Consider the following 24,603-nt stretch of genomic DNA (forward strand, 5'->3'; position numbering starts at 1 on the left):
AGTGTCAGAGAGCTGTGGGAGAGAGCTTCTACATGAAGTGTCAGATTTGTTGGAGAGAGCTTCTAGAGGAATTGTCAAGAGAGCTTCTAGATGAAGTATCAGAGAGCTGTGGGAGAGAGCTTCTAGATGAAGTGCCAGATATTTGTTGGAGAGAGCTTCTAGAGGAAGTGTCAGGAGATCTTCTAGATGAAGTGTCAGAGAGCTTCTAGATGAAGTGTCAGAGAGCTGTGGGAGAGAGCTTCTACATGAAGTGTCAGATTTGTTGGAGAGAGCTTCTAGAGGAATTGTCAAGAGATCTTCTAGATGAAGTATCAGAGAGCTGTGGGAGAGAGCTTCTAGATGAAGTGCCAGAGATTTGTTGGAGAGATCTTCTAGAGGAAGTGTCAGGAGATCTTCTAGATGAAGTGTCAGGAGATATTCTAGAGGAAGTGTCAGGAGATCTACTAGATTAAGTTTCAGGAGATCTTCTAGATGAAGTGTCAGGATATCTTCTAGATGAAGTGTCAGGAGATCTTCTAGATGAAGTGACAGAGATGTGGGAGATTGCTTCTACATGAAGTGTCAGATTTGTGGGAGAGAGCTTCTAGATGAAGTGTCAGAGAGCTGTGGGAGAGAGCTTCTACATGAAGTGTCAGAGATTTGTTGGAGAGAGCTTCTAGATGAAGTGTCAAAGAGCTGTGGGAGAGTGCTTCTACATGAAGTGTCAGAGATTTGTTGGAGAGAGCTTCTAGAGGAAGTGTCAAGAGAGCTTCTAGATGAAGTGCCAGAGAGCTTCCAGATAAAGTGTCAGAGAGCTGTGGGAGAGTGCTTCTACATGATGTGTCAGAGATTTGTTGGAGAGAGCTTCTAGAGGAAGTGTCAGAGATCTTCTAGAGGAAGTGTCAGAGATCTTCTAGAGGAAGTGTCAGGAGATCCATACGTAGAATGTATGCACACATGACTGTAAGTCGCTTTGGATAAAAGCGTCTGCTAAATGGCATATTATTATTATTATTATTATTTTTATCTTCTAGAGGAAGTGTCAGGAGATCTTCTAGAGGAAGTGTCAGGAGATCTTCTAGAGGAAGTGTCAGGAGATCTTCTAGAGGAAGTGTCAGGAGATCTTCTAGAGGAAGTGTCAGGAGATCTTCTAGAGGAAGTGTCAGGAGATCTTCTAGAGGAAGTGTCAGGAGATCTTCCAGATGAAGTGTCAGGAGATCTTCTAGATGAAGTGTCAGGAGATCTTCTAGATGAAGTGTCAGGAGATCTTCTAGATGAAGTGTCAGGAGATCTTCTAGATGAAGTGTCAGGAGATTTTCTAGATGAAGTAACAGAGCTGTGGGAGATTGCTTCTACATGAAGTGTCAGATTTGTGGGAGAGAGCTTCTAGAGGAAGTGTCAGAGAGCTTCTAGATGAAGTAACAGAGCTGTGGGAGATTGCTTCTACATAAAGTGTCAGATTTGTGGGAGAGAGCTTCTGGAGGAAGTGTCAGAGAGCTTCTAGATGAAGTGTTAGAGAGCTGTGGGAGAGAGCTTCTACATGAAGTGTCAGAGATTTGTTGGAGAGAGCTTCTAGATGAAGTGTCAAAGAGCTGTGGGAGAGTGCTTCTACATGAAGTGTCAGAGATTTGTTGGAGAGAGCTTCTAGAGGAAGTGTCAAGAGAGCTTCTAGATGAAGTGCCAGAGAGCTTCCAGATAAAGTGTCAGAGAGCTGTGGGAGAGTGCTTCTACATGATGTGTCAGAGATTTGTTGGAGAGAGCTTCTAGAGGAAGTGTCAGAGATCTTCTAGAGGAAGTGTCAGAGACCTTCTAGAGGAAGTGTCAGGAGATCCATACGTAGAATGTATGCACACATGACTGTAAGTCGCTTTGGATAAAAGCGTCTGCTAAATGGCATATTATTATTATTTTATTTTTTTATCTTCTAGAGGAAGTGTCAGGAGATCTTCTAGAGGAAGTGTCAGGAGATCTTCTAGATGAAGTGTCAGGAGATCTTCCAGATGAAGTGTCAGGAGATCTTCTAGATGAAGTGTCAGGAGATCTTCCAGATGAAGTGTCAGGAGATCTTCTAGATGAAGTGTCAGGAGATCTTCTAGATGAAGTGTCAGGAGATCTTCTAGATGAAGTGTCAGGAGATCTTCCAGATGAAGTGTCAGGAGATCTTCTAGATGAAGTGTCAGGAGATCTTCTAGATGAAGTGTCAGTAGATCTTCTAGATGAAGTGTCAGGAGATCTTCTAGATGAAGTGTCGAGAGCTTCTAGATGAAGTAACAGAGCTGTGGGAGATTGCTTCTACATGAAGTGTCAGATTTGTGGGAGAGAGCTTCTAGAGGAAGTGTCAGAGAGCTTCTAGATGAAGTAACAGAGCTGTGGGAGATTGCTTCTACATAAAGTGTCAGATTTGTGGGAGAGAGCTTCTGGAGGAAGTGTCAGAGAGCTTCTAGATGAAGTGTTAGAGAGCTGTGGGAGAGAGCTTCTACATGAAGTGTCAGAGAGCTGTGGGAGAGAGCTTCTACATGAAGTGTCAGAGATTTGTTGGAGAGAGCTTCTAGAGGAAGTGTCAAGAGAGCTTCTAGATGAAATGTCAGAGAGCTTCTAGATGAAGTGTCAGAGAGCTTCTAGATGAAGTGTCAGAGAGCTGTGGGAGAGAGCTTCTACATGAAGTGTCAGATTTGTTGGAGAGATCTTCTAGATGAAGTGTCAGAGAGCTTCTAGATGAAGTGTCAGAGATCTGTGGGAGAGTGCTTCTACATGAAGTGTCAGAGATCTTCTAGAGGAAGTGTCAGGAGATCTTCTAGAGGAAGTGTCAGGAGATCTTCTAGAGGAAGTGTCAGGAGATCTTCTAGAGGAAGTGTCAGGAGATCCATACGTAGAATGTATGCACACATGACTGTAAGTCGCTTTGGATAAAAGCGTCTGCTAAATGGCATATTATTTAATTTATTTATTATTTTATCTTCTAGAGGAAGTGTCAGGAGATCTTCTAGAGGAAGTGTCAGGAGATCTTCTAGATGAAGTGTCAGGAGATCTTCTAGATGAAGTGTCAGGAGATCTTCTAGATGAAGTGTCAGGAGATCTTCTAGATGAAGTGTCAAGAGAGCTTCTAGATGAAGTAACAGAGCTGTGGGAGAGAGCTTCTACATGAAGTGTCAGATTTGTTGGAGAGAGCTTCTAGAGGAATTGTCAAGAGATCTTCTAGATGAAGTATCAGAGAGCTGTGGGAGAGAGCTTCTAGATGAAGTGCCAGAGATTTGTTGGAGAGATCTTCTAGAGGAAGTGTCAGGAGATCTTCTAGATGAAGTGTCAGGAGATATTCTAGAGGAAGTGTCAGGAGATCTACTAGATTAAGTTTCAGGAGATCTTCTAGATGAAGTGTCAGGAGATCTTCTAGATGAAGTGTCAGGAGATCTTCTAGATGAAGTGACAGAGATGTGGGAGATTGCTTCTACATGAAGTGTCAGATTTGTGGGAGAGAGCTTCTAGATGAAGTGTCAGAGAGCTGTGGGAGAGAGCTCCTACATGAAGTGTCAGAGATTTGTTGGAGAGAGCTTCTAGAGGAAGTGTCAAGAGAGCTTCTAGATGAAGTGTCAGAGAGCTTCCAGATAAAGTGTCAAAGCTTCTAGAGGAAGTGTCAAGAGAGCTTCTAGATGAAGTGTCAGATCTTCTAGATGAAGTGTCAGAGAGCTGTGGGAGAGAGCTTCTACATGAAGTGTCAGAGAGCTGTGGGAGAGTGCTTCTACATGAAGTGTCAGAGATCTTCTAGAGGAAGTGTCAGAGATCTTCTAAATGAAGTGTCAGGAGATCTTCTAGATGAAGTGTCAGGAGATCTTCTAGAGGAAGTGTCAGGAGATCCATACGTAGAATGTATGCACACATGACTGTAAGTCGCTTTGGATAAAAGCGTCTGCTAAATGGCATATTATTTAATTTATTTATTATTTTATCTTCTAGAGGAAGTGTCAGGAGATCTTCTAGATGAAGTGTCAGGAGATCTTCTAGATGAAGTGTCAAGAGAGCTTCTAGATGAAGTAACAGAGCTGTGGGAGAGAGCTTCTACATGAAGTGTCAGATTTGTTGGAGAGAGCTTCTAGAGGAATTGTCAGGAGATCTTCTAGATGAAGTATCAGAGAGCTGTGGGAGAGAGCTTCTAGATGAAGTGCCAGAGATTTGTTGGAGAGATCTTCTAGAGGAAGTGTCAGGAGATCTTCTAGATGAAGTGTCAGGAGATATTCTAGAGGAAGTGTCAGGAGATCTACTAGATTAAGTTTCAGGAGATCTTCTAGATGAAGTGTCAGGAGATCTTCTAGATGAAGTGACAGAGATGTGGGAGATTGCTTCTACATGAAGTGTCAGATTTGTGGGAGAGAGCTTCTAGATGAAGTGTCAGAGAGCTGTGGGAGAGAGCTCCTACATGAAGTGTCAGAGATTTGTTGGAGAGAACTTCTAGATGAAGTGTCAAAGAGCTGCGGGAGAGTGCTTCTACATGAAGTGTCAGAGATTTGTTGGAGAGAGCTTCTAGAGGAAGTGTCAAGAGAGCTTCTAGATGAAGTGTCAGAGAGCTTCCAGATAAAGTGTCAAAGCTTCTAGAGGAAGTGTCAAGAGAGCTTCTAGATGAAGTGTCAGATCTTCTAGATGAAGTATCAGAGAGCTGTGGGAGAGAGCTTCTACATGAAGTGTCAGAGATTTGTTGAAGAGAGCTTCTAGATGAAGTGCCAGAGGTTTGTTGTAGAGAGCTTCTAGATGAAGTGTCAGAGAGCTGTGGGAGAGTGCTTCTACATGATGTGTCAGAGATTTGTTGGAGAGAGCTTCTAGAGGAAGTGTCAGAGATCTTCTAGAGGAAGTGTCAGAGATCTTCTAGAGGAAGTGTCAGGAGATCCATACGTAGAATGTATGCACACATGACTGTAAGTCGCTTTGGATAAAAGCGTCTGCTAAATGGCATATTATTTTATTTATTTATTATTTTATCTTCTAGAGGAAGTGTCAGGAGATCTTCTAGAGGAAGTGTCAGGAGATCTTCTAGAGGAAGTGTCAGGAGATCTTCTAGAGGAAGTGTCAGGAGATCTTCTAGAGGAAGTGTCAGGAGATCTTCTAGATGAAGTGTCAGGAGATCTTCTAGATGAAGTGTCAGGAGATCTTCTAGATGAAGTGTCAGGAGATCTTCTAGATGAAGTGTCAAGAGAGCTTCTAGATGAAGTAACAGAGCTGTGGGAGATTGCTTCTACATGAAGTGTCAGATTTGTGGGAGAGAGCTTCTGGAGGAAGTGTCAGAGAGCTTCTAGATGAAGTGTTAGAGAGCTGTTGGGAGAGAGCTTCTACATGAAGTGTCAGAGATTTGTTGGAGAGAGCTTCTAGAGGAAGTGTCAAGAAATCTTCTAGATGAAGTGTCAGAGAGCTTCCAGATGAAGTGTCAGAAAGCTTCTAGATTAAGTGTCAGAGAGCTGTGGGAGAGAGCTTCTACATGAAGTGTCAGATTTGTTGGAGAGCGCTTCTAGAGGAAGTGTCAAGAGAGCTTCTAGATGAAATGTCAGAGAGCTTCTAGATGAAGTGTCAGAGAGCTTCTAGATGAAGTGTCAGAGAGCTGTGGGAGAGAGCTTCTACATGAAGTGTCAGAGAGCTGTGGGAGAGAGCTTCTACATGAAGTGTCAGATTTGTTGGAGAGAGCTTCTAGATGAAGTGTCAGAGAGCTTCTAGATGAAGTGTCAGAGAGCTGTGGGAGAGTGCTTCTACATGAAGTGTCAGAGATCTTCTAGAGGAAGTGTCAGGAGATCTTCTAAATGAAGTGTCAGGAGATCTTAGAGGAAGTGACAGGAGAAGAGAAAGTGTCAAGAGAGCTTCTAGATGAAGTGTCAAGAGAGCTTCTAGATGAAGTGTCAGAGAGCTTCTAGATGAAGTCACAGGGAGCTGTGGGAGAGAGCTTCTAGATGAAGTGACAGATATCTGGTTTCTGTCAACATTTGGTTGTATGTTTGTTATTTGTAAACCTTTTCAAATATTAAATAATAATTTATTAATCTCTCTTGTGTTGTGTCATCTCTCATGGACAACAATAGATTGATGTCCATGATAGATGACACAACACAAGAGATCAATAATGTTCTCAATCAATCCTGGATTAATAATTGAGGATCTCTACACCTCCATAACATGTCTGTAGTGTGTTATCAGTTAAATGTGGCCACATAATTTAATCTGCGGCTTCCCTTGCCTGCCTCTCCTGTATACTGCATGAGATGGTGGATTGGTTGAGACCAGACCGACCAACGGCTAAGAACAAAACCTCTGTACTCTTAATCAGCTTAATGCTGGCTTATTCAAAGGCCCTCTTTCAGACAGGGCAGCTGCTGCCGCCAGGCCGGGCCCAGTTTGAGTAGAGGGTGTGACTGCTGGCAGGCCTCGCCGATGCAGAGAGACTGGTTGGTGATTAACAAATGTCAGTAGACTTTGGAATCTGGGGAGCAGAATCAGGTGGCAGGGTCATGCTGGCCTGTTTTCCCTATCTTCCTCCCCTCTTTCCTCACTCCTCTCTTCCTCCCATCTTCCTCTCCTATCTTCCTCTCCTAACTTCCTCTCCTCTCGTCCTCTCCTCTCGTCCTCCCCTCTCTTCCTCACTCCTCTCCACTAGAGGTCGACCGATTATGATTTTCCGATACCGATTATTGGAGGACCAAAAAAGCCGATACCGATTAATCAGACAATTGTTTTACATTTTATTTGTAATAATGACAATTACAACAATACTGAATGAACACTTACATCAATAAAATCAATTTAGCCTCAAGTAAATAATGAAACATGTTCAATTTGGTTAAAATAATGCAAAAACAAAGTGTTGGAGAAGAAAGTAAAAGTGCAATATGTGCTATGTAAAAAAGCTAACGTTTCAGTTCCTTGCTCAGAACATGACAACATATGAAAGCTGGTGGTTCCTTTTAACATGAGTCTTCAATATTCCCAGGTAAGAAGTTTTAGGTTGTAGTTATTATAGGAATTATAGGACTATTTCCCTCTATACCATTTGTATTTCATTAACCTTTAACTATTAGATGTTCTTATAGGCACTTTAGTATTGCCAGTGTAACAGTATAGCTTCCGTCCCTCTCCTCGCTCCTCCCTGGGCTCGAACCAGCAACACAACGACAACAGCCACCATCGAAGCAGCATTACTCATGCAGAGCAAGGGGAACAACTACTAGAAGGCTCAGAGCGAGTGACGTTTGAAACGCTATTAGCGCACGCTAACAGCTAGCCATTTCACTTCTGTTACACCAGCCTCATCTCGGGAGTTGATAGGCTTGAAGTCATAAACAGCGCAATGCTTGACGCACAACGTAGAGCTGCTGGCAAACGCACGAAAGTGCTGTTTGAATGAATGTTTACGAGCCTGCTTCTTCCTACCACCAGTCAGATACTTAGATACTTGTCTGCTTGTATGCTCAGTCAGATTATATGCAACGCAGAACACGCTAGATAATATCTAGTAATATCATCAACCATGTGTAGTTAACTAGTGATTGATTGTTTTTTATAAGATAAGTTTAATGCTAGCTAGCAACTTACCTTGGCTTACTGCATTCGCGTAACAGGCAGTCTCCTTGTAGAGTGCAACGAGAAGGTCGTTATTGCGTTGGACTAGTTAACTGTAAAGTTGCAAGATTGGATCCCCCGAGCTGACAAGGTGAAAATCCGTCATTCTGCCCCTGAATGAGGCAGTAAACCCACCGTTCCTCGGTCGTCATTGAAAATAAGAATGTGTTCTTAACTGACTTGCCTAGTTAAATAAAGGTGTAAAAAAAGCAAAAATCATAATAATCGGCAAATCCGCGCCCAAAAATACCGATTTCCGATTGTTATGAAAACTTGAAATCGGCCCTAATTAATCGTCCATTCCGATTAATCGGTCGACCTCTACTCTCCACCCCTCTTCTCTGGCTCTTCAAGCTAAAGACTGTAGATGTTTCTCTGAGCTCTGAAAAAAGGAAGTTCAGACATGTTAAGACCTCCTTGTGGGGCTTAGTTGGCAATTTCAAAATATTTTTTCTCTTCCCAATTTGTTTTAAAGAAGCTGATGTGGTGTCATTCCAAAGGCCTGACCCTCTTAATTATTTGGTTATTTTTAAAGGCATTTTTTTTGTCTCCAATAACTGTATTGTCATCAATGAATGAAAGGGCTAAGTCAGGAAGGCTGGCAAGTGCGAGGTGGTTTTGCTGAGCTACATTGCAGGCAAGGCAGGCAGGCTGAAGGACTTGAGACACAGTACATCTGGCAGATAGATTTCTGTCAGCAGCTCTCAAGTGACTGTCTGGGCTGTCTCAGGACCCGTCACAAATGGCACCCTATTCTCTATATAGTCCACTACATTTGACCAGAGCCCTATCGTTTGACCAGAGCCCTATTTTGACCAGGGCCCCATAGGGATCTGGTCAAACGTAGTGAATAGGGAGCCATTTGGGATGCAGCCTCTGTGAGGAGGATCTGATCTGTGGAGCCATGTTGTGCAGTGAGAGCACTGGCTGAACACCTAAGCACACATAGCTGGCTGGCTCCTAAAATGGCTGCCCTTGAAGCTCAAAGGATCTGCTGCACAGCCCAGTGCCTGACTGTCAGAGCGCCGACAGAGCAGATAAAAGCATTACAAATACCGTCCATTAACTTGGTGTGGCTGGCATGGAGTCACTAAACTGACACCAAGGGAGATAGTAGCAGGAACGTTCTTGATATCCATGTCAAGGATCCTGGCATTAGAATGCATCTTTGTTTTGTATTCCATGTTCCGAGTTCCAACGAGAGAGCTGCCACAGATCAACTTGACCCTGGACAACAATGAGGGAGCAGGAACTGGCATCTCGGTACCCACTGGCAGGCTGCAGGGGCTGTTCCAGTGGAGATTGGTTGGTTACTGGACGGACGTTAACTGCTATGGTTTCATAACAGAGGTCTGCTGAACCTGCAGCCAAAAATAAGCTACATAGGGGCAATACCAAAACAAATGGACAGATGACTGAAAATAACGTCCCCTTCTACCACAGTTAGCCATAGGAGAGGAGAAGTCACTGTGTCATTGGAGCTCTGCACCAGGTTACACTGTTCAACCTGTTATTTTGTTGCTACTATGGTGTATGTTTACAGGACCAGGTAAAGGAAGAGTTTGTGCTCAAACTCAAATGGACATTTACTGGCCACCATTTTGCCACAGGTGCAGGAGCTTCAGATAAACAGGATATATATTGGCCTTGTGGTGGTATTGCAAAGATCCTCCTAGGACAGGAATGCTGGTGGATGGCTCTGTAAGACAGGGTCAGGTAGTCGAATAACAGAGGCTTTCTAAAGTCAACAGCTTTTTAGTGCTCCTCTTCCTACCTTCTACTGTTCTGAACAGTATATATTTGAATAGGAACTTGTGCTGGTTGTATAGACTATTGCCATTAGGGCTGGTCAAATTCTATAGACATCTTACCAATAAATAACCCCCAGAATGCTATGTTATGATTGTTCTGCCAAGACCAAAGGATTATACAATACGATGCATATTTCACTGGGCTACACTGTGCTAGTAGAGGGAAGCAATAATCCTCTTTTGAATACATGCAAATATTAATGTCCTTGGTCTAGACGAATGCACAGCACAGATGACCTGTGGCAAATGTATTAAATATGGCCTGTTCTGCTTTCTGCAGAATTAGGCCTAGTGTTTTAGTTCAGCCTTCATTTAGAAAGTGTTAATAATAAAAGAAGAGAGTGCCCATCACGCTGTGATGAGTTTGAATGTTAATGAGTTACATTTCAAGGTAATGCCGTGTGTCTCTCTGGGTGTCATCACACAAAGAAGTTTGGACAAGAGGCGAAACCCCTTTTGATGAAATAGTTGTCATAACAGCCACATAAACAGCCATTTTATGCCCCACTCATGTTTCACTCTCTGTGTTTTGCTTTTTAACTGACACGGACTGTAGACAGAGATGGCTAATTAAGATTGTCTTTTGTGATGCTCTAAAAACTGCCCTGTGCTATTTGTTTACCATCCATAGTTTTGGAAACATGTTTTAGAATGGGAAGCGGGTTACATTTGGAATTGTGTGTTTTTTTGCCACACTGTGTAATACTTTATTCCTCTTGGGACTAGTCTGTCCACAAGTTTGGGATTTATGTTTGTATCGTAACAATACACACCAGCGTGTGTTTATGTGGCATTGGTCTACATTGAAAACTGTCTATTTGAAACAGAGAAATGTCAATGAATGGCATATCGGTTTATTTAGGTGCAGCAAGTCAGTTTGACCAACAAGCAATGCCATTGGTTAGTTAGAATGTCGAGGTCAGAGGTGACAGGTTATTATCAGTTGGTCCTCGCTATCCGTGAACCTTGGGACTTCTCTACCGCGTTTAAAATGTTTAAGGTAAGGATTATGGTTAATGTTAGGGTAGGGGTTAAGGATTAGGGTCGGGACGTCCCAAGGATACCAGATAGCACTGACCATTATCAGTTACATCAGTTGTGTGTTTCATCATGGAACAGAATAGCACTGCGGACACAAAGCTTTATCTTTCTCTCTGTGTGGATTGATTTAAGTCTTATTTGGGAGGGACTTGATGCAATCTGAGGGAATTGTATGTGTGTGTGTGATGTAAATATTGGGACGCAGTCTGACGGTTATGCGTCCCAAATAGTACCCTAGTCCCTTTTTTAGCGCTCTACTTTTGACCACCGCCCATAGTGCCCTGGTCAAATGTAGTGCGTCATATCAGGAATAGGGTACTATTTGGGACGCATCCTGATGGCCCTGCTCTCCAGCTGTAGTTTATCCCAAGGTAATAAAAATGGAACAAATCAACTCAGTAATCCCTCCTCAGATTGCCCATTGTTCTTGGAACCATGCAACAACAACAACAGATCTTCTTAGTATGCGCTGCAGTGATGTCAGAGCTGAAGAATCCAGCCGTCTGTAGATGTCTCTAATGTTGACGTGTGAGACCGAGGCAGAAACTGACCAATTCTCTTGTCTTGCCTTCTCCAAAATGGCTCTACTGTTGCATTTCTATCCCAGGGTTTTAGCCTACACTAATTTCTATCCCAGGCTTTTAGCCTACACTAATTTCTATCCCAGGGTTTTAGCCTACACCGGTGCTAGACCTAAATACTTTTGTGTTTCCACCCATGTGGCCTAAATGTGACATGTTTTTTGACTGAGACTGAGGCATCGTCCCTTCACTTTAATTTCTTTCCCTACTCACCCATTCTCTTCTCTTCTCTTTTTCCTTTGCCAGGTTTCCCTGATTTTCCAGGGAGTCCTCAGCGATGGAGGTGCTACAGTGCGATGGCTGTGACTTCCGTGCTGAGTCATATGACGACCTCAAGGCCCACATCCAGGATGTCCACACAGCCTTCCTGCAGCCCACGGACGTCGGAGACGGAGAGGGGGGCGGGAGTCCCTGCCAGTCCAGGTCAGATTCTCTTAACTCGCCCAGCCAGACAGAGGGGGAGGAGGAGGATGAGCAGAATGAATCTCCCCAAACTGAAACGGGTAAGGGCACTCCATCGACTGTGTTGTGTATGGACAAATGATTATGATTCATTATTATGAATGATATGTCTTATACTTTACATATTTATACTTTACATATATTTCTTATACGTACATATTTTAAATATTTATATAAAGATGCATATAATTATTAAAGGAAAGATTGATTCAAGTTTTACACTGGTCTCTTTTTTTCTTCTTTCTTTCCCACAGGCCACTGCTTCGAAACAGACTTTTCCAGCTCGAACCAAATGCCATACAACAAGTCAACAAACCAGTCCAACAAGTCAGCAAACCAGTTATTCCAGTGTAAGATCTGTGTCCGTTACTTTAGATCCAAATCTCTCTTGAGTAAACACACCAAGAAGGTACATGGAGCCACACTAAGTGGTGGGAGCTCACCAGCCTCCCATGCGTCCAAACAGTCCAACTACAACATCCTTATCCATGACAGTCTCGGGAAAGTGTTCTCCTGCCAGTATTGTACATACAAGTCTCCACGCAAAGCCAGGATCCTGAAACACCAAAAGATGTATCATAAAGGGAAACTTAATCTGGACCCCTCAGAATCTCCGTCTGAGGCTGTTGAAGAATCTGAGGCATTGTCGTCTGAGGAACCCAGTGAGGAACTAGAAGAGGATGTGGTGGAACGTGGCATCTCGGAGTCCATGGTTAAACCTCTGGGAACGTCCAGGGGGAACCAGGCTCTTCGTGGTGAATGGTGTGATAACATGATGAAAAACAACAACATGGCGAAAAGAATCTCAGCCATCCACCCAGGTGGAGAAGGAGAGGGAAGCGCAGGCTCTTCTAAATCGGATTCCCCCTCTTCCCCAAGAAGCCCTCCTAACTCCAATATGGTTTCCAATGACCAGAGTGTTAATGAAGGCTCCTCAGTAGCGAACTGTTCAGTTTTCAAGCTCAGCAAGACTGCCTCTGGGATATCACCCTATCAGTATTCACAGATCCAATCGGTAGCGCCCAACAGCACAGGATCCTCCATTTTGTCTGAAAGGTCCACCTTCGTGATGTCTGATGTCTCCAACTCTGCCATAGAGATGGATTCAGGCATGCTGGACGACCCTAGGAGCACCTCTGAAGACGACGATGAACTGGGTGACGAGGATGACCCCAAATACACCGACCCGTCAGCCGGTGATTCTGCTAAGCAGCTTCTGTCTGAGGAGGATAACAAGATGCTGGAGACTAAAGGGATACCATTCAGAAGGTACATGAACAGGTTCCAATGTCCCTTTTGCTCTTTCCTCACCATGCATCGTAGAAGCATCTCCCGTCACATCGAGAACATACACCTGTCTGGTAAGACTACAGTGTACAAGTGTGACGTGTGCCCCTTCATCTGCACCAGCCCTCTCAAGTTAGGCACGCACAAGCAAAGCCACTCCTCAGACTGGGACACCATGGACTTGACCAGTGAATGCCCAGGTCCTCAGAACGAGACTCCAGAACCAGTGAACGGAGGAAATGTTGCTGCTTCCAAAGTCAATGGGAAAAAGCTAAACAGTGTGCTAAATGACCTTAATCAGCAGAACCCTCACCGTTGTACTCTTTGTAGCTTCTCGACCACCACCCTGAAAGGTCTGAGGGTCCACCAGCAACACAAACACTCCTACTGTGACGAAATGCAAGCTGTCGTTCTGGAGGAGTCAGCAAATGAGCAGCACGACACTGAATTAGAAACTCTCTCCAATTCTCAGAGCTTTGTACAAAAAACCCAGACTTCGATTCTTGGACTTGGATCCAAAAAGCACTTAACCGGGAAAACAGCAAGAAAGTCCATCAACGACCTACCTTTGGATCTGTCTCCAGTCAAAAAGAGAACTAGGATTGATGAAATCGCCAACAACCTTCAGAGTAAGATCAGTCAACAACAGGAGGATCTGGTGATTAATCTGGAAGAAATTGATGATGAAGAGGAAGGAGAGCTCAACATTGATGAAGATGCGGGCCGAGACAAGGAGGAGAATGACAGCGATAGTAAAAATCATGGCTACGTTTACAACAAGCTTTACGAAAGCCGGGTGGGGAAAAGAAAAAGAACTCTTACGTCAAAGCTAAGAAACATTCCCATTGCGCTGACACTCTCTGAGGATGAGGACAACGACTCTGCTGATCCTAAAGCTGATCTCCAGGACCAGAGCAGCCAAGACAGCCGGGACACTTCTTTCCATGAGAACCTGGACTATTCAGAGGTCTCTGGGGTCGCACGCTTCTATTGCAAGCACTGTGACTACCACAACAAGTCAGCCCGCAGTGTAAGCACCCACTACCAGAGAATGCACCCTTATATCAAGTTTAGCTTTAGATACATCCTCGACCCCGAGGATCAGAGCGCAGTCTTCCGTTGCCTGGAGTGCTTCATCGAATACACCAACTTCAACGATCTTCACGATCACTACATGGATCATCACCCAGAAGCCAGCAATGTGCTGAACTTCAACCAGCCAGATCTGGTGTATATGTGCCGCTTCTGTTCGTACACAAGTCCAAACGTCAGGAGCTTGATGCCCCATTACCAAAGAATGCACCCTGAAGTGAAAATAAACAACGCTATGATATTCTCAAGCTATGTGGTGGAACAGCAACACAAGGGTGCAGAATCTCAAACTCTGAGAGAAATATTAAACTCCGGTCCCAAGAGTTTCACCTGTAGCTCTTCCACTTCCACGCCCAAGTCCTCATCCAGTCCTGCCCACAAAAATGCTGCAAAGACGCAAGATACAACTGCAGAGACGGAAGCCCTGAAAGAGGGTGGTAACGTTGTGGTGTATGACTGTGAAGTATGCTCCTTTGCTAGCCCTAACATGCACTCTGTTCTAGTTCACTATCAGAAGAAGCACCCAGAGCAGAAGGCCTCGTATTTCCGCATTCAGAAAACTATGAGGGTTATCACAGTTGATAGGCCACTGTCAGAAGGCAGCTCTTCCTACAACGTCAACATACCCACCCCTGTGAAGTCATCCAGCGCCACAATGCCATTTGGTACGGATGAGGAGATCTACTACTGTAAACATTGTGTTTACAGCAACCGCTCTGTTGTGGGTGTTCTTGTCCATTACCAAAAGAGACATCCAGAGATAAAAGTGACAGCGAAATACATCAAGCATGCCACTCCCACCCCTGGGTTGATGAAACTAATGGATGAGCTACAGATTGCACCTCCAAAGCAGTTCCTCAAACAGTTCAACAACAACGGATTCGATGGATCCAGTAATTCCCACGGTAGGGTTGGCACAGAGAAGGGAGAAGCAGAGATGCTCTTCTTCTGTCAGCACTGTGACTATGGGAACCGCACTGTAAAAGGAGTGCTGATTCACTACCAAAAGAAGCACAGGGACGCAAAGTCGAATGCTGACCTTGTACGCCGGCACACTGCAGTGGTCCGCAGTCAACGAGAGCGAGCTCAGATGGGCCAGTCAGGCACTGCAGCCTCTGCCATTGCTCCTGCTGCTCCTGCTGAGATAGAGACGTCCTCCGAAACCCTTCGCTCATTGAAGTGCAGGCACTGCTCTTATACATCTCCATACGTGTATGCCTTGAAGAAGCACCTGAAGAAGGATCATCCTACTGTGAAGGCCACAGCCATGACCATTTTACACTGGGCGTACCAAGATGGCATCCTGGAGGCTGGTTACCACTGTGAGTGGTGCATCTATTCCCACGGAGAACCCAACGGCCTGCTCTTGCATTACCAAAGACGGCACCCAGAGCACAACGTTGACTACACATACATGGCCAGCAAGCTGTGGGCAGGGCCAGATACTACTGCCTCCCAGCCGGGAGGGAACGCTGGGGACACTAAGCACTACCAATGCAGAGATTGTGCCTTCGAGGCTTGTTCCATCTGGGATATCACTAACCACTACCAAGCTGTCCACCCCTGGGCTGTCAAAGGGGATGAGTCTGTGCTACTGGACATCATCAAAGGTCAAAGGTCCCAAGTAACACTCCACCCGTCGATGGCTAAAGGACCACCTTTCACTTTTCTTCCGATTGCGCACGATGAAGGCTCACTGGATATCCCTACGCCACCTCAAGAACACCTCCAACACCATCCCAGGCTCTCCCACACAAGCAGCTCTATCTCAAACAGCCCGTACCAGTGCACTGTATGTCTGTCTGAGTATAACAGCCTACATGGACTTCTGACACACTATGGCAAGAAACACCCAGGCATGAAAGTCAAGGCGGCTGACTTCGCACAGGAAGCTGATATCAATCCAAGTTCGGTTTACAAGTGCCGCCACTGTCCGTATGTGAACTCACGCATCCATGGAGTTCTCACTCATTACCAGAAGAGGCATCCGTTGGTGAAGGTCACCGCGGAGGACTTCTCAGATGATATAGAGCAGGTTAAAGATATAACTGAAGTGGATGACAAGTGCAAAACCCAAAGACAGGGCTATGGTGCGTACAGGTGCAAAATGTGTCCTTACACTCATGGGACATTGGAGAAACTGAAAATTCACTACGAGAAATATCACAATCAGCCAGCTTCAGATATGTTCAAGACTCCCCACATGCAGTGTTCCACAGTGAAAGATGAGCCGGTGGCTGAATGCAGTGCTACGAGTCTATCGTCAGAGGTACAAGAGGTCAGCGAATTCGAACTTGCTCTCACCCAGTTCCCCATCAACAAAGGAGAGGCCCATGCTGTGTTTAGGTGTCAGCTCTGCAAGTACTTCTGCTCGACCAGAAAAGGCATAGCTCGACACTACCGCATCAAACACAACAATGTCAGAGCTCAGCCGGAAGGCAAGAACAATGTCTTCAAGTGTGCTCTCTGTTCGTACACCAATCCCATTCGCAAAGGCCTGGCGGCTCACTATCAGAAGCGTCATGACATTGATGCCTACTACACACATTGCCTGGCAGCCTCCAAGACGTTGACGGAGAAGCCCAGTAAAGTGGTGGTGCCCTTGGCGTCGGAGGCAGAAGGGTCGGAGCTGACCGAGGAGTTACGATTGGCCGTGGAGAGGAGAAAGTGTTCGCTCTGTGCTTTCCAGGCCTTCAGCAGGAAGAGCATAGTCTCCCACTACATCAAACGCCATCCAGGAGTCTTCCCCAAACGGCAACACTCCAGCAAACTCGGACGCTACTTCACTGTACTCTATGCCAAAGAACCCGAACCTATCGAAGAGGTGAACAAAGTGGTGGAGGTTGAACCGAAGCCCGAGCCAGAGGGAGAGGTTGCCGAGTGGCTGCCGTTCAAGTGTCTGAAATGCTTCCAGCTATCCTTCAGCACGGTCGATCTGCTCTCCATGCACTACAACGACCATCACAGTGGCAAGGACCTGAAGCGGGACTTCGTCATCCACCCCAGCCTTACGGAGGATGGGACGGAGACAGAGCTCTATCAGTGTGCCCACTGTGAGCTGAAATTCCTGGGCCTTCCTCTCCTCAGCACTCACCTGATGAACCATAACGAGGAGTTCCAGAAGAGGGCGATGAGGCAGGAGAGGAGGAGGCAGCTCCTCAGCAAGCAGAAGGCATCTGAGCCACCGGAGACAAAGACTGAGAAGGTGAGTTGTACAGTTCAAGGACAAGTTATTTATCATCTCAGTAAAATACCTGATGTGGTCAGAGTCGAATGAGACAGGCATAATAAGCAAGACTATAGGGAGCGTTTATCTTAACTCTGCATTGTTGGAAAAGGACTCGTAAGTAAGCATTTCACTGTTCGTGTCACGCCTTGGTCATTGTATTTTGTGTTTTTGTTATATGTTTGGGTAGGCCAGGGTGTGACATGGGTTTATATGTTGTTTTCGTATTGGGGTTTGTAATATTTGGGATCGCGGCTGATTAGGGGTGTTGTTAGGCTTGGCTGCCTGAGGTGATTCTCAATTGGAGTCAGGTGCTTATCGTTGTCTCTGATTGGGAACCGTATTTAGGCAGCCTGAGTTTCGCTTTGTATTTTGTGGGTGTTTGTTCCTGTCTCTGTGTAGTAGTCACCAGATAGGCTGTAATTAGTTTCACGTTTCATTTGTTGTTTTCGTATTTCAGTTATTTCATGTACCGTTTTCATTCATTAAAGTCATGAGTAACCTACACGCTGCATTTCGGTCCGACTTTCTTCATTCAACAGACGAACGCCGTTACAGTTCGTCTAAAATGTAATGGCTAAAATAGCAATGTTACCCATAGTATTGAATAACGAATATGAAATGTTTTAAGTATTATTTTAAGAAATTTCATCAGCAATAGAAAATATATTTGCAACTAGTCTTGTGAAAAGCAACTTGTTTACAATTTTGTCTGACCCCCCCCCCCCGTTTCCCCATTCTTTTAGCTGGTGAACAATGCTGACAAAGCTCCGATCGGCTACAGGTGTAACTTCTGTGTGGAGGTCCACCCCACTCTCAGAGCCATCTGTAACCACCTGAGGAAACACGTCCAGTACGGGGAGGTCAAGGAGGGCCATGTCAAGGTAATGATGATCACATAGCCAAGGGTTTGGTAACATACGGGTGTCACACATACTCTTGACAAGTCTTACAGTAAATTATAATTGCATCATAATGCCTTCTACCTGCAGCTGCAGGCTCTAAGTTTAGGGGTTTTATCAGTATTCAGTCACTAGTTCATTTAGACTGTAGAGGTAGTAGGTTTATTGCTTATATAAATGCTTTATATGCATATTATTAATGTACGTGCATTAAGATAGTTAAATACATTCTTACAAATAGAAGTATAATTTATTATTATGCGTGTTTTCATCCCATAACACATTTTAGCCCTTTACCTCTCATTAAAACATGATCTCAGCTGAAACTGAAAGGTTACTTCTGAAGCTGCTTTTTAAATATTAAAAATTCCCCTAAAACGTATCTCTAAAAGCCACTGTGTCCCCCCGTTTTCTTTGGTTCAGAGTCCGTCATGACTTCTGACTCCTAGCCCTCAGAGACCCCCACACTGCTGAGGTCGGTTTTTAGGGGGCAGCAGGGTTCTGTTTTTAGTTTTGTTTATTGCAACGGAGGCCCCTGGGTAGACAGTCTGTCAACTTCCCCTGGAGAAAACAAGTGAGGTAGTCCCTCCCTTCCATTGCAGGGCAGGCAGGCACCTGGGTAGACAGTCTGTCAACTTCCCCTGGAGAAAACAAGTGAGGTAGTCCCTCCCTTCCATTGCAGGGCAGGCAGGCACCTGGGTAGACAGTCTGTCAACTTCCCCTGGAGAAAACAAGTGAGGTAGTCCCTCCCTTCCATTGCAGGGCAGGCAGGCACCTGGGTAGACAGTCTGTCAACTTCCCCTGGAGAAAACAAGTGAGGTAGTCCCTCCCTTCCATTGCAGGGCAGGCAGGCACCTGGGTAGACAGTCTGTCAACTTCCCCTGGAGAAAACAAGTGAGGTAGTCCCTCCCTTCCATTGCAGGGCAGGCAGGGGGAAAAGAAGCCATCACTTTGAGTGCAGCGGATAACCGCTTGGACATTAGTATTCCACTGAGCTTGCCAGGGACTTGGCAAAGGGACGACAGGCCTGAAGATTTAAAGCCTCACCCAAAAAGGAAGCCAAATTAATGCCTGGTTGATTCTGCCACTCCAGGCCGTTGTAATGGGGCGGCAGGGTAGCCTAGTGGTTAGAGTGTTGGACTAGTAACCGAAAGGTTGCAAGTTCGAATCCCCGAGCTGACAAGGTACAAATCTGTCGTTCTGCCCCTGAACAGGCAGTTAACCCACTGTTCCTAGGCCGTCATTGAAAATAAGAATTTGTTCTTAACTGACTTGCCTAGTAAAATAAAGGTTTAAAAAAAAAAAAAAATGCTGTATACGGAAGATGGCATGGCTGAAGTCCTGTCAGAAAGAGAGCGAGAGAAGCCATCTCCGTGATGGCACCAACTATTAGGACTAGAAAACTAAACTAAACCACTCTGGAAATTTGCCCCCGACTAAGTGTGGTGGAAATATTTTGAATATGAAGAGAAAGTCAATCAGAGAAACACAGCTTATAGCACATATTTACACTGCATATTTGTTTCATATGAACATCTAGGCTATTACATGTTTGTGTACTAGTTTGTACTAGATCTCTTGTCATTTACATTGGCCCTGGCCTGTCCCCTAGCTCTCCCAGAGGGTGGGTGAGAATAGGCTGACGATGCAAGGCTGGCCAGCTCTGCGGACGCCCATCTTATTTATGGTCCTATGAAGTGCGGGGTCAGGTCCTTGAGCAGAAATAGTGAGCTTCCTGTAGGCCATAAAAAGCCACGTTGGTTGTCTGTTGGCCGTCATGTCAGTGTGAGAGAGCAAGAGAGAGAGAGGGAGAGTTTGCGAGGGGCCTAGGACAGAAAACACTTTGTGCTGCCTTTCCCAGATCAAGGAAGTGGGACATGCAGACCAGGACAGACCGTGGTCTTATTCATTAGGCGCCAAACAACGGAAAACGGACTGAAACCGGGAGGGACTACATGGACTTGCCCAGTCAGAAATACTAATTTCTGTTTCCTGTTGCAAAGCATTTAAAACCTTTTTTTCTTTCAATGGGCCATTGAATATGTCTCAGGCTGTGGTCTCTGGTCGCCTGGTCTCTGTCGTGGCGTCTTCAAGGTTAATGTCCACATAATCAACTACAGTCACAGGAGGGCAAAGTTAGTTCTCTTTGGCTAATAATGAGGAAGGTCTGTTAAAAAACAGATCCTACTTTAACCATCACCAACTGTCAGATTAAAGAAACCACACAGAAGACCTGGTTAGTGTTAGTGGTAACAGCAGTAGTAAGAATTTAGTAGTTAATTTTGTAGACCTTGGGAATTGGCTCCACTTTCACAGGGCGTTCTAAACGTAAACTAGAAAAAACAATCAGTGTCTTAAAGCCCTACTTTTACACCTAAACCATTATGCTGTTCTCTACGGTATGTCTAATTTACTGTTCTCTACGGTATGTCTAATTTACTGTTCTCTACGGTATGTCTAATTTACTGTTCTCTACGGTATGTCTAATTTACTGTTCTCTACGGTATGTCTAATTTACTGTTCTCTACGGTATGTCTAATTTACTGTTCTCTACGGTATGTCTACTTTACTGTTCTCTACGGTATGTCTAATTTACTGTTCTCTACGGTATGTCTAATTTACTGTTCTCTACGGTATGTCTACGGTATGTCTAATTTACTGTTCTCTACGGTATGTCTAATTTACTGTTCTCTAATTTACTGTTCTATGTCTACTTTACTGTTCTCTACGGTATGTCTACTTTACTGTTCTCTACGGTATGTCTAATTTACTGTTCTCTACGGTATGTCTAATTTACTGTTCTCTACGGTATGTCTATTTACTGTTCTCTACGGTATGTCTAATTTACTGTTCTCTACGGTATGTCTAATTTACTGTTCTCTACGGTATGTCTGTTCTCTTTACTGTTCTCTACGGTATGTCTAATTTACTGTTCTCTACGGTATGTCTAATTTACTGTTCTCTACGGTATGTCTAATTTACTGTTCTCTACGGTATGTCTAATTTACTGTTCTAATTTACTGGTATGTCTAATTTACTGTTCTCTACGGTATGTCTAATTTACTGTTCTCTACGGTATGTCTAATTTACTGTTCTCTACGGTATGTCTAATTTACTGTTCTCTACGGTATGTCTAATTTACTGTTCTCTAATTTACTGTTCTCTACGGTATGTCTAATTTACTGTTCTCTACGGTATGTCTAATTTACTGTTCTCTACGGTATGTCTAATTTACTGTTCTCTACGGTATGTCTAATTTACTGTTCTCTACGGTATGTCTAATTTACTGTTCTCTACGGTATGTCTAATTTACTGTTCTCTACGGTATGTCTAATTTACTGTTCTCTACGGTATGTCTAATTTACTGTTCTCTACGGTATGTCTACTTTACTGTTCTCTACGGTATGTCTAATTTACTGTCTATGTCTAATTTACTGTTCTCTACGGTATGTCTAATTTACTGTTCTCTACGGTATGTCTAATTTACTGTTCTCTACGGTATGTCTAATTTACTGTTCTCTACGGTATGTCTAATTTACTGTTCTCTACGGTATGTCTAATTTACTGTTCTCTACGGTATGTCTAATTTACTGTTCTCTACGGTATGTCTAATTTACTGTCTAATTTACTGTTCTCTACGGTATGTCTAATTTACTGTTCTCTACGGTATGTCTAATTTACTGTTCTCTACGGTATGTCTAATTTACTGTTCTCTACGGTATGTCTACTTTACTGTTCTCTACGGTATGTCTAGTTTACTGTCTAATTTACTGTTCTCTACGGTATGTCTAATTTACTGTTCTCTACGGTATGTCTAATTTACTGTTCTCTACGGTATGTCTAATTTACTGTTCTCTACGGTATGTCTAATTTACTGTTCTCTACGGTATGTCTAATTTACTGTTCTCTACGGTATGTCTAATTTACTGTTCTCTACGGTATGTCTACTTTACTGTTCTCTACGGTATGTCTACTTTACTGTTCTCTACGGTATGTCTAATTTACTGTTCTCTACGGTATGTCTAATTTACTGTTCTCTACGGTATGTCTACTTTACTGTTCTCTACGGTATGTCTACTTTACTGTTCTCTACGGTATGTCTACTTTACTGTTCTCTACGGTATGTCTACTTTACTGTTCTCTACGGTATGTCTACTTTACTGTTCTCTACGGTATGTCTAATTTACTGTTCTCTACGGTATGTCTACTTTACTGTTCTCTACGGTATGTCTAATTTACTGTTCTCTACGGTATGTCTAATTTACTGTTCTCTACAGCAGTTCTCGGCAATGGGCGGCCCGCGGGCCAAAACCGGCCTGCAAGTGATTTGTTTTTGGCTTGCAAAGGTTTTATAAAAAAATAAATAATAATATTTGGTCAAAGAGGACCAGGAATTCAGCGAGAAATTAGTTTAATTTAGGAAATATGTTCCCAAGTATGTCCACAAATGAAAAAAGAGACTGATGCGATCGTGTATCAATGTAGTCAAGGTAGGAAATAATTGTTCTTTTCACATACAATATCGTTTTGAGCTTAGTTGCGGTCAATTTGCAGTGTAAAAATGTTTATGATTATGTTCCTATCCCCTGACCATCCACTCCAACAAAGAAAGGCCCGCGGCTGAATCTAGCTGGCTATCCCTGCTCTACAGTATGTCCATGCCAGTAGGGAGGTTATTCAAAGTTAACTTCAATCACAGCTAGCAATATTGGTTTAAATAAAATTCAGGAATCAAATAACATATTCGACCATGATGGTGTGACTGACTAGGCTCAATCTCAAGTTCTGTACGCACCACGAGACTGTTAACCCAGTGAGCCAAAGCCTAAAGCAAGGTTAGTTTGGTAGAATGAACAGTTTGGAGTATATTAGTCAGGACGACCTGTTAACTGCCAAAGCATATGGAAATGATAAATAAATATAGCTGCTATAATGCTGTTCTCCCTCTGTCCTTCACCTCAGCAGGAAGTCACAGATGTACCATTGTCCACCATCCCGGGAGAGAACAGCATCACCAACGGAGAGGTGGAAGAGGTGACCGACAACTCCATCATGGAGACATCCCCCAAGGACATGACGATGGTCGCCGGGGATGCGTTTGCCATAGAAACGACGGAGATGGCAGTTGGAGAGGGGGGGGTTGGGGTAGTGGCGCCCGTCGGCCAGCAGGTGAAGGAGAGGCTTGTTGGGGGACACCCGTGTGCTCAGTGCGACCGCGTCTTCATGTCGATGCAGGGGCTGAGGTCCCACGAGAGGAGCCACTCAGCCATGGCCATGTTCACCAGAGAGGACAAGTACAGCTGCCAGTATTGCCAGTTCGTCTCCCCCTTCAGACACAAGTAAGAGGACATAATATAGACTTAAAGAGACAATATAAATGATTGATTCACTGCTTGTCACACACACACACCAAAGGGCATACAGTACATGTATATACCATAGGCATTCTGGGATTTGGAGTTCACTTTCGTAGGCCCTCTGAATTGTTTAAGATTGAGTGTGTTGCTGTTTCGATGATTAGTGTCCTCTAATGTCTTGGTGTGTGTGTGTGGCTGTGTGGCTGTGTTCTGTATGGCGTTTACTCTACTGCACCTGTCTCCTTAGCTGTGATTTATTTCAACATTCTTTCTGGATGGAATGGAGCCTAAGTGCCAGTCTGTTGGCGATTGACAATGACAGCAATAGAGAAGGAAAGAGCACAAACAGATCTGGCACCAGGCTAGATGAAACACACATTGCCTCCCAATCTCACTCCAGTTCAGTCCAGTGAGACACTGCAGGCATGGCAGTCATTTTGATTTTAATTTGTCTTCTTATCCAAAGCTGAAAGACTTCATCTTTGTTGAGCTCCATTGTGTAATCCCACTGTACTGCATGTGCCCTGACCCAGAAAGGAAATGTGTTCCCATGCCACCCAAGAGGCTTGGATGAAAACACACTAATATTCCCCAGATACGTTCTATGTGGTTTGCAGTCAGACACAAAGAGATACACCAGGGATACAGGGACTGTGGTAGATGTTTTCCCCTACGGCCTCTGCTCTATAGTCATTGGAAATTGTGGTTTTGAAAAGGGAAGCAGTATGGAAACAGATTCCCTCTGCTTCCCTGAAAGCATTCTGTTGTGATGTGTTGGAACATGTGTGAAGATATTTCTTTCTCTATATCTCTCTTTGTCTCCCTCTCTGTCTCCTCTCTCTCAAACTCTCTTCCTCCTACTTCCTCTCTGTCTCCATCTCTTCAGTCTGGACAGACACGTGCAGTCCCACCATGGGCACCACAAGCCTTTCAGATGCAAGCTCTGTCCCTTTAAGTCTGCCTACCTGAGTCGCCTGAAGAGTCACCTACACAAAGCACACGCAGGTAGAAAACAACCACAACACACCTCACTGAGCTCTATACAACTACCTGAAACAGACAGTGTTCATGGGGGGGTCCGAAATAGAACTCTATTCCCTATACACCCACGTAAAGAAATACTATATTATACTATGGTGCAGATTTTTGTCTGCAAGAACACTACAGTGAATGCTGTATTATACTGTAGTATTTTTGTGGACTGTACTATACTGTAGTATTAACTGTAGTGTTTTTGTGGACTGTACTATACTGTAGTATTTACTGTAGTGTTTTTGT

The 24,603-nt window shown here is 44.2% G+C and overlaps 1 protein-coding gene across 4 annotated transcripts in view; it reads left to right on the forward strand.

Moving 5' to 3' along the window:
• Positions 1 to 24,603, forward strand: part of LOC123999357 (zinc finger protein 462-like) — a 73,565-nt gene that overhangs the window by 23,898 nt on the left and 25,064 nt on the right. For 3 of the 4 annotated variants that reach the window (XM_046305023.1, XM_046305022.1, XM_046305025.1), the window contains exons 2-6: positions 11,246 to 11,502; positions 11,716 to 17,045; positions 17,813 to 17,950; positions 22,931 to 23,307; positions 24,212 to 24,330. In XM_046305023.1, the coding sequence (XP_046160979.1) occupies positions 11,277 to 11,502; positions 11,716 to 17,045; positions 17,813 to 17,950; positions 22,931 to 23,307; positions 24,212 to 24,330 (6,190 nt within the window). In that variant the 5' untranslated portion in view covers positions 11,246 to 11,276. The remainder of the gene's footprint in view (positions 1 to 11,245; positions 11,503 to 11,715; positions 17,046 to 17,812; positions 17,951 to 22,930; positions 23,308 to 24,211; positions 24,331 to 24,603) is intronic. The other variant, XM_046305024.1, reaches the window with a different exon arrangement.

The sequence above is a fragment of the Oncorhynchus gorbuscha genome, linkage group LG16 (assembly GCF_021184085.1).
Source record: "Oncorhynchus gorbuscha isolate QuinsamMale2020 ecotype Even-year linkage group LG16, OgorEven_v1.0, whole genome shotgun sequence".
Taxonomy (NCBI): Eukaryota; Metazoa; Chordata; class Actinopteri; order Salmoniformes; family Salmonidae; genus Oncorhynchus; species Oncorhynchus gorbuscha.